Source organism: Lepeophtheirus salmonis, chromosome 13, assembly GCF_016086655.4.
Source record: "Lepeophtheirus salmonis chromosome 13, UVic_Lsal_1.4, whole genome shotgun sequence".
Classification (NCBI taxonomy): Eukaryota; Metazoa; Arthropoda; class Copepoda; order Siphonostomatoida; family Caligidae; genus Lepeophtheirus; species Lepeophtheirus salmonis.
This window is the reverse complement of record NC_052143.2, coordinates 38,545,901-38,556,495: the sequence shown is the minus strand read 5'-3', so window position 1 is coordinate 38,556,495 and position 10,595 is coordinate 38,545,901. Positions and strand designations below refer to the sequence as shown.

Here is a 10,595-nt window from a genome sequence, read left to right as displayed (position 1 = left end):
AGCAATTCGTATTTAATTAAAAATATAGGTTTATGAGGATAATTTAAAGTGATTACGTGTTGTTTAATATTTATCATAATTTTTGCTATATTATATCGATGAGTAAAGATTTTCTTCCTTTAATTTTTACCTTCGATCAGTATTGGTAGTTTTAAACATACAAAAAGACCATTTAACGTCCACATTAGTAGTAGGAGTAAATTTGATATTAGCGGAATATTCAGGAGTCTTGTTAGATAGAGGCATCTTATCATCGACGCCACTAATTATACGTCCAACCTTTTACATAAATGGAATATCAGGATTTCGCAATTTGGCACAAAATTATTTATTCTTTGTTGCAAGATTCAAGGGGAATTATTATCATAATTTTGCGTTAAATTTCTCGTTCCTCTAATTGGTTGTTGTCTGAATCTGACTCTCTCACATATCCGATCATGTAATCATAACCCTGACTGCATCATATGCATAGTTTTACCCAGGCCTGCGGAGTCGTACCTGCTCTGGCTACAAAAATTATTATAATTTATGCAAATAAAACTTATTTATAATCTAAGGTTGATATTGAGTGTTCGTAAAGTTTTTTTCTAAAGGGTCATAAATTGTAGGTATGAAGTACTATTCATTTATGACACTTGAAAGTTAACTCATTTACAGGTTTACTTCACAAATTTCAAACGGTATCAATGTTCAATACAATCACAATTGCTGAACCAACATCTCTAAAGTCTAAATGATTATGTTTTGTAGAGCATAGCCACTAACCATGCTAGTTCATTACTTAGTCTTGTGAAAAGGCAATGTCATCAAGAATGGCGTTGTAGTGAAAGGCTGCTTGTTCCTGAATTACGAGTTGATAATGAATTTATGAGCATAAACTTATGAATGTATTATTACTAATAGATAGATTTTGATGCATTTCATTTGTTGTTCATCTTGTTAAATGTCTTATATTCTCAATATTTTCCTTATATCTGGCACAATTATTTACTACATATACATAAGTAATGAATTAAGTCTATATTTATAGTCTAGACTCAAATGATTCAATAGTACTTGGATAAGCTATAAAATATGTTATCATAAAATTGTGTGTTGGAGTCTACGTCGGAGTCATTCAAAATAATGGAGTCTGGCATTTTATTTATCTACTCCGCAGCCCTGGTTATACCACCAAAAAAGAGCCTACTGAAGGATGTTTTCTGCAGGTGCATTTTCCCTCAAAAAAAAATCATTAAAAAATTATCAAAAGCTATTGAATCAAAATTTTATCTCTTTATTTAACACCTGATAAAAATGTGCAACTTTCAAAAGAAGGTGAATGTGAGTATTATTTTAACAATTGCTGACAAATAATAAGTCTAATGATAATAATCAAGGGCGTTAATAGGGGGTGGGATGATCCCCCCCAAAAAAAAAAAATACTAAAACAATTTTTGGTCAGGATTCAAAAAATTTAGGTGAAAACAGTGATAAATTTTTTTTCATTGGGGCAAATTATGAGGCAGAGCAAAAAATTTACTATTTAAATTTTTGTAAGTAGCTATGGATTTTGGAAAAATTTTCTCGAAAAAAATTAATTTTTTGTGAACAGCTTTGGACTTGAATTTTTTTCCCAAAAAGTTTAATTTTCTGTAAATAACTTAGGACTTTTAAAGTTTTTTTCCCTAAAAAAATTTTTTTTTTTTTAACAACTTCGGACTTCGAATTTTTTTTCCAAAAAGTTTAATTTTCTGTAAATAACTTTGGACTTTTGAAAAAAATTAATTTTTTTGGAACAACTTGGACTTATGATTTTTTTTTTCCAAAAAGTTTAATTTTTGAAATTGTTTACCAAAAAGTTTAACTTTCTGTAAATAACTTTGGACTTTTGAAGTTCTTTTTCCAAAAATTTTTTTTTTTCAACAGCTTTGGACTTGTAATTTTTTTTTTCCAGAAAGTTTAATTTCTGAAATAAAATTCCAAAAAGTTTAATTTTCTGTAAATAGCTTTGGACTTTTGAAGTTTTTTCTGTGAATAGATATGGTTTTTTGCAATTTCATGGGTAAATATTAAATTTTTTTCCCAACAGCTGTGGATTTTTGAAGTATTTCTTGCAAAAACCCATGCCCCCCCCCCCTAAAAAAATAGTCCTGCGAACGTCCCTGATAATTCATCATATGTGTCCCTAAACATGTTTCCGCATATTTATGGTGTTGCAACACATAAGCAGTCTGGACCAAAAATCAAGGAAACGACGAGTAATAACCAATTTATTAATTATTTATTTATTTAGGTCAACAATAATTATAATCCATTCTTTCACCTTTATAAAAAAGAATTTATTCATTTCTATCATCATTGAATCAAATACGATTTTATGTGTACACTCCCCTCACGAACAAACAACTCAAAATATAAAAAAAATATCATCATGGATAAGTAAAAATCATATAATATATAGGGATATGAAGAGGAATAATTAGAAAGAAAAAAAAAAGACCAAAAAAAGCATTTTGTGTTATATAATAATGATTTGAAGGAATACGTTGTACTTCGGCGAATCCTTTCTCTCTATTATCATCATAATTAATTAATAAATCGCGTTTTTTCTGTTTGTTTCTTTTCTTTAATAATAGTAATAAAAACTTCCATCACTGCGTTTTTAATTCCTTTCCAATTGAATAACTGACGATTTTATTCCAGTCGATTTTGGTTCGTGTAACTGGAAGTTGTCGACGTAAGGCCTTAAAAGTTGTATCCGACATTGTCTGATAATTCTCGGATATGGCTGTTTGATATTCACTCTCGTAGCGTTCCATGAGGGCTGCTAAATTAGAAGCAGAGGAATTATCCTTTGCCTAAAAAAGATACAAAGAAGATGCTCATTATAATAAAGCAAAGTTTATCTGTATGTATGTATGGAAAAAGTAAGAGGGTGCACTGTTTATAGTGCTCCCAGATATATATCATATATTTAATATAAGAAATAACAATGTCGTCATATAAATAAAATATTGCTGGTGCGTGCATTTAGCATCGAATATGTAGTACACAACATAAATAGATTGGAATACTCCTCCGACTAAATTGTAAAAAAAGAAAATATCAAAGCCATTTCCCCACAAGTGGATGATACCTTTAAATTATAAGTTATCTCTGAAAGTCATTGTTCTGGAGGAATCAGTTGTTCCGATGGAAAGAACAGTTCCATCATTTTTATTGAAGCAAATGAAAATATATAGTCTAGGAGATCATGTTCATCCATAGACTGTTGCAAGAGAATGTGTTTCTCTAGCTAGAATATTAAAATCTAAAATTTGATTAAAAGTAAGATGGCGTCCCTTCCCAAACTTCTAGAAAGCACTCAAAATCAGTTTAAGAAGGATCTATCTAGTGGATCACATGGACCATGAGGTTAAGAAGTTTGACTTCCACAGAGACATAATCTTAACCCTCTGAATAATTTAGCCTGGAGTATTTTGAAAGTAAAAGCCCAAGGTACCAACCACACAAATTTGGAATATCTGAAGCATAGATATATGGAATCGTAATTTTGTAGGGAGGCAATTTCAATTTCGACAGAATATTTGGGACAAAGATTTTTTACCTCCATCAACGAAGTTATGTTTTTGCCTCTATTTGTTTGTTAGTCAAGGGGATTACGGCAAAAGTTATGGATCGATTTTGATTCAACTTCGTACGAAGATTATACGAGGCGTGTTCAAAAAAAAAAAAAAAATTACTTTTCAAATTTCACCAAACACACAAAATACATCTAACCACACAAACAAACTAAACATATTATACAGCCGTAAACAATAAATATATGTTCTTTTTCGAATGTACTACCATAAAAAAAATATAACATACCAAATATACGTTGCCCGTGAAATTTGAAAAGTCGTCTTACTGTTTGATACTCCTCGTACATGGTCACAGTTAAGAGGTCAAGTTAACAAAAAACATAGAAAATGCATAATCGACCATAACTTTGGAACAAATTGAGATGCATCACTCCCATTCTAGTTCATGACTTTCTTTAGGATTTATTAAAAGATACAAATACTTTTTTTTTTGTAAAATAATTGATATTCTGGACTTGGATATATTGTATAATTTGGCTCGTACGTCATATTTTCTCTTTCTATCTCAAAATTGGAGACAGCGACAGCGGATAGTTGAAATTAAATTATCAACTACATTTTGATAATTAATAAGTGTAGCGAAGAATATATTATTGGAGTCGGAAGAGAGGGATATTGACTCAATCGATCACAATTGTAGAAAAATAAGTTTCAATTTAGGACAGCCAAACATTGGAGTCTACTGATATATCTATTTATGTAAGTTTATAGTTAATGGATTTGATGATGACATAAAAGTTCATATTCATGACACCTATTACATTCATCCGGTAATTATACTGCTCATGGTAGATACAAGGAAAAGTTGTAGCCCCTTACTTAGTTAGATGTAATCTCCTCCGGTCTCATCCATCAGTTCACATTCCGAATCCGAGTTCACCTCCACCCCCAAGAATACTTCATAAGAGATAAACTCACACTCTACTCCACATAAGGAGACCTTCATTTTATTTCATCATTCTCCAAAGTGCTAATTGTCTGAATATCTCGAAAATAGTCACGATCCCTTTTATCCTTGACCAATAATATATATCTAATAAAATAATTTCCTTCTTATTTAAAGGTCGCGATAATCGAATTTCTACTATCCGCTGTCGCTGTCTCCAAATTCGAGATAGAAAGAGAAGATATGACGCCCCAATAATGCTATTTTAGCCTAAATTGGGAGACGATTGCCTCCTACCATCCCCCCTCTTACTTATATGCTTTCAAGAGCCACATTGTTGATGCATGGGACTCCTTGAATGATAATTGCATTACTAAAACAATTTTTGCCGTCCAAGCACGGGAGACATTGAAGCTGAAGGTGACTCGTTTATTAAATGAATGTAGTCTTTGTAAAGCTACGTATATACTAAATAAGTATAAAAACCACATTATTTAAATAAGTGTTTGATACTTAGAAAAGAAACTGAATTGTAACGATAAGTATGAATGAATTAAGAGACTTACAGATATATTAAGCGTGTCTTTCACTTCCTTGGAGGTAACGAGTTGAACATTTCCGTCTTCATAATAATGAACTTGAACCTTCAGCAACCCTGTCACCTCGCCATCTGATAACTTAATGGACCATCTTGAGCGCCATCTTCCATTCCTAAACACCAGAGGAGAAAACATAGTTATTAATTATTTTTTTTCTTTATAGAGAAGGTTAAAAAACCCATACCAATAATTTTTAGGTTGAAATTGATGATCCTCAATGCATACGACTATGGATTTACCGTTTTCTTCAGAGTCAGCGATAAAAGTACAACAAATTCCGTGCTTAAAATGATTTAAGGTATAACTGGTTGCCTCTGTTTCAATGGCAGCCCTTAGTGGTTCCCATTCTTTATCAGGTGTATGGGGCTAAAAATAAATAAATAATATATATATATATATATGTCGTGGATAAAGATAAAAATAATCTTAAACAAAAATCAAGCAATGAGAAAATCTCAATTTTTTTATTGACTTCTTATATGCATACAGGCCCAATATTTCATAGGCATTTTTTGAGTCAATAATAGGCTTCATATTCAAATTACTGGGATGCGTTAAGATACCCAATAATTTTAGTTATTTTTAAAACTTTTATTTGATTTAAGAAGGTTATGGTGACTCTTACAAATAAAATCTATCAATTTATCATTCTTAATTTGTGACGATCAATTTTAGCTACTTCAATAAGTGCAAATTGCAGGTCCTCCAAAGGAGTATTATGAATAATTTGTTAATTTAAATTGACGATAATTCTCAAATGAATATAAATGTAATCCACACTCAATTTTGAGAAAAATCATTCTAGCTGCCTTTTGTGTTGACGGGCTACATATGCATAAAATATCACTATACTAAGTAGTGAAAATGTCCATTACAACATGGGACGAATATCGACATAACAAATTAGGGATACACCCAGGATAACGATGGAATTATGTTCTTTCCTCATATTATGCTTGTTCGTCAATCTACGAGTCTTTTCTAGTTATGAATAATCCATCATGTCTAATGATAATTAGACCAACAAATAAGTTATTAGCAATTCTTCTATTAGAATTATTTGCAGTGTTTATTAATTTTTGTGTTTCTTTTTATACCAATTGTATTACCTACTTTGTCTCTGGTTCAAATTCATTAAATGAAGATTTTGTTGGTGTATGCATTAAAATTTTGGGCCTTATTATTTACTTTTCAACAGAAAACAACCATTTAATGCGTTTTATAGTAATACACATTATATATTTTGATTAAAAAATTTCAAGAGAACATCAATTTTTACCAAAAATATAAAAAAATACCTATATATCTCATTTATTTATATTTTAAGGCGAAATGGTATGAGGCAACATTACCTAACAGCACTTCTGGTTTAGAATCTTTGCCTTCAGGATACAATCTGTTAACTTAATGTATTTAGAAAATAAAAAACATAATGAAAAATTTCTTCTAATTGAAATATAATTTAAATAACAGGACAATTCAAAAGAGAATGGAGGATAATATTCATAACAAATGTAAGAAAATACTTTTAAAGCTGAAAATAGTGCAAGTTAACAATAAAAAGATGGACATATCATTTTGACACATTTTTACTTTTGATTTTTAATTATCTATAAGTCACAAATTTGATAGTAATGTATTTTAACTTTTATTTTTTGATGCTGAAAATGATGGGTTTAAGTTAATAAATCAATATGTTCATTATTAATTAATTATATAAGCATTGTTATACATAGAAAGACTAAAAAGTCAACAAATTCACAAAAAAAAAAAAATATTTTTTGAATTTATATCTCACATGACTCTTAAGAAAACCTTCCAAAAATGTCTAAATTCTGTGTACAGTTCACAGAAACTTACAAATTGACAAAAATTCCGAAAATGAATCAGCAGAATCAGTAATCATAATAAAACAAAATCTGGAATAGATAAAATAGCTAGTCTATATATACCTAAAGTTAGTTCCAAACGTTGGCGGGTACAAGTATTTATAAATTTCTTGATTTGACTGTTATCAATTCGTTACTCTTATATCAATATGATCTCTCCGTCGTAAAAGGAAGTGTAAACATAGCCGTCTATCTAGTGTTAAGGCTGTGACAGCATAGACAGTGACACGTAGTCTCATCTTCCGACAACAAAATAAACTAAGTGAGATGCTGAACAAGGCTTAGACGAGATCAGTGAGATTTTACAATATTATAGGTATTAAATCGATTTACTGGGCTTGTTTTTAACAGTATTAATAGTACTTACTATAAAATTAATAAATAATCGGCAGATTAATAACTGCCAATTAATCGGTCATAGTGCTTTGATAAAGTAATATTTAAACGAACAGAGAACATTGACAAGCTCTGGCGTGTTTTAGATAGAATTAAATCCTAAAGTATTCAGTCTAAAAGGGATTTTTCAGCAAAGGAGCGGTACATGACTTTACTGAGTTGCGTCATCAAGGGGTTAACTTTTGAAGTTTTTACGTCTTAACTGGAACCAGACAGGACTGCAGTTCTAACAAGGACCAACATAACACAAGTTGTACCTATCCAATGTGGGTGAAAATTATATGAGCAGTCTTATGTTTTCGACTGCCAGTATTGTGAAACGAATAATAATTATCATATTTATAATTTTTGTTCGAATACAAATGCCGATCAATTTTGAGTTCATTAGGGAACCTACAGGCTGAGTTTTCTTACTATAAAATATTGATATACTTTTTTACAATGTAGCCATTTTGATATTTGAAATTTATGCTGATTTTTTTCGTTATTATGGATGTACTTAATTGAAATACTTATTAATACCTTTAATTTCAACTATTGGAGGCTACTTTTTTGTATTCCCACCCTTAAAAAAATCAGTATCGATATTTTAATATCCCTAATGTGTAATTACTGACTTGATAATCTGAGGCTTCTTTTCTAAGATGATCGTATTTGAATGATTGACATGATCTTGCATCATAAAACCGACCTCCACCAAGGTCATTATACTCAGTGATTAAACAGTATCCACCTCCCTCCATACGAACTGGAGTTAATTGATCCTTATTGTATCGACTAAATGCTCCGGATGCGCCTTCTTTCAAAAGTGTATCATTGTTTAAGAGAACACGGACATCTGAAAAGAGGAAAAAGAAAGGTTATTCACCACTGAGACAATGCAATTTAGAGGGCCTACCATTAAATACTTCATTGAATTCTCCAGGCGGGGAGTGCAAAAGGAAATCGGATGTGATTCGTACCTGAAACGACAATAAATATAACCATCATTGTATTGAAATGAAATACTATCTATGTGATAAGTTAGCATAAAAACAATATTGAACAAAAATCAAGAAGAAACGTTCAATTTATAAATTTTACATCATAATATATCAGAGTCAATTCCATTCCTTCTTGTTAGAGATATTAACAAAACAAAGAATAAACAAATACCGGTCTTTCTAAATGTATGATATTCGATTTGCAGATATAGAATGTAATATTTAGAACAATCAAATTTAAAAAAAAAGAAATGTATCAAAAATCCCACTTTTTTTTATTATCGTATGAAAAAACTTGAAAATGTACGATATTCCATCTTTTCAAGGTAATTTAACATTTATATCCTTCCCTCACATTAGTTTCGTCAGGAATTTATTCAAATATTTCATCTTCATCTCAGGATGGTCATGCTTAAACAAATTTCTTGACGAATACATTCCATATATATATTCATAGCTGACAATATAAACACTACTATATAATACATACATCCCAATATTCCATAGATATATTCCAATTAGTTATAGAGGCTTTATATTCAAATCTATAGAAAGATTCAAGATACCCAAGAATCTCAATTTTTTTCAATGACAAACAGACCAATATTTTATAGACATATTTCAGGGAATTATAGAGGGTTTGTATTCAAATTTCTGAGAAGACTTGAGATACCCAAGACTTTTGGCTATAGTTTAATGCCTTCATTTGATTTACTTACTGTATTTGGGACCTTTCAAACACAGTAAAATCTTCTTTCTTTTTTTTCCCCAATGTCAAACAAACTAATGTTTTATATACATATTTATGTCAGTTAAAAAGGTTATATATTCCAATTTCTGAGAAAATTTGAAATGCCCAAGACTGTGGGCTATAGTTTAAAGCCTTCATTTGATTTATTGTATTTAGTCCTTTTCAAGTACAATAAAATCTATTTTTTTCCAATGACAAACAGACGAATATTTCATAGATATATTTCAGTCAATTATAAAGGTTTTGTTTTCAAATTACTGAGAAGACTTGAGATACCCAAGACTGTTGAATATAGTTTAAAGCCTCAATTTGACTTAATGACTGTATTTGGCACTTTTCAAATACAGTAAAATCAATTTTTTTCAATGACAAACAGAGCAATATTTCATAGACATATTTTAGTCAATTATGGAGGATTTATATTTACATTTCTGAGAAGATTTAATATACGAAAGAATGTTGGCTATAGTTTCGAGCCTTAAATTGATTTATTGGATTGTATTTGCCCAATATTATGCCCTATCAAATTTATGCAATCCATCAATTTAGAATTATGTCGTTATGACGATGAATTTTTGCTACTTCAAGTAATACAATTAGCAACGGGATCTCCAACAGGTAAGTTAAAATAACTTATGGATCAAAATTGACGGTAATCCGTCGTAATAGTACCACATATCTAATCCAGGGTCATTTTGAAGTAAACCATACCAGCTTGCTTTTGTGTTGACGAGCCAAATATATAAAAAATCTTCATAGAACTCATATTCTTAAGTCCCTCATGAGAACTGCATCTGAAATATCCTTGAAAAAGAGGTTTATAGTTACCTTTTCCGTATCGGAAAGGACTGGAGTGTCTTCTTGAGGATCTCCCATCCTGTATGAGCGGGAGTTCAAAAGGACAAAGAAACAATTAAAAGATACAGATGAGATAGATTTAATCCAATGCAATAATATTTAATAATATTAATAAATAGCCAAATAGGAGGGCGGATTCCGTTTTCGTTTAATTCCTCCTTCTCCTTCAGCAATCAGCAGCTATTCATTCTTTCTTTTTCTTTCCTTTTCATTTCTTTTTCTTTTCTTTTTTTTAGGATCCGCATGTACAAGTTGTAACTTGTACAAACCTGCAAGGTGTACAACTTCCGAAATGAGAGGAATTTATTTATGACATTATTTTAAATAAATATTTATCGAACAAATTTTCAATAAATCCTTATCAAACTTTATCAAATGGCTTTTGGAATAAAAAAAGACTTAATATTTGCAATGAATACTACTGGATGTCAATGATAAAAAGTGATATTTGAATTAAATCAAACTAATATGTACTGGAAGTTCCTATAAAATATTTAACTTTGTACAATTATATGTAATATTTGGATTAATTAAGGACGAAAAAATTTGAATAGTAATAGAAAAATATATCATTCTTTCTATAATAATTGTCAATTTTTATGTTCAA

General features: G+C 30.1%; 1 protein-coding gene across 1 annotated transcript; it reads right to left on the bottom strand.

Annotated features, from left to right (window-relative positions):
* Positions 1 to 2,244: 2,244 nt before the first annotated feature.
* On the bottom strand, positions 2,245 to 10,191 carry cpa (F-actin-capping protein subunit alpha). The gene is made up of 6 exons (XM_040723117.2): positions 9,959 to 10,191; positions 8,295 to 8,358; positions 8,014 to 8,234; positions 5,296 to 5,477; positions 5,079 to 5,223; positions 2,245 to 2,840 (listed from the first exon to the last, which is right to left on the bottom strand). The coding sequence occupies exons 1-6, from the start codon at positions 10,004 to 10,006 to the stop codon at positions 2,634 to 2,636; spliced, it is 867 nt and encodes a 288-aa protein (XP_040579051.1). The 5' UTR covers positions 10,007 to 10,191; the 3' UTR covers positions 2,245 to 2,633.
* Between the last annotated feature and the right edge of the window lie 404 nt (positions 10,192 to 10,595).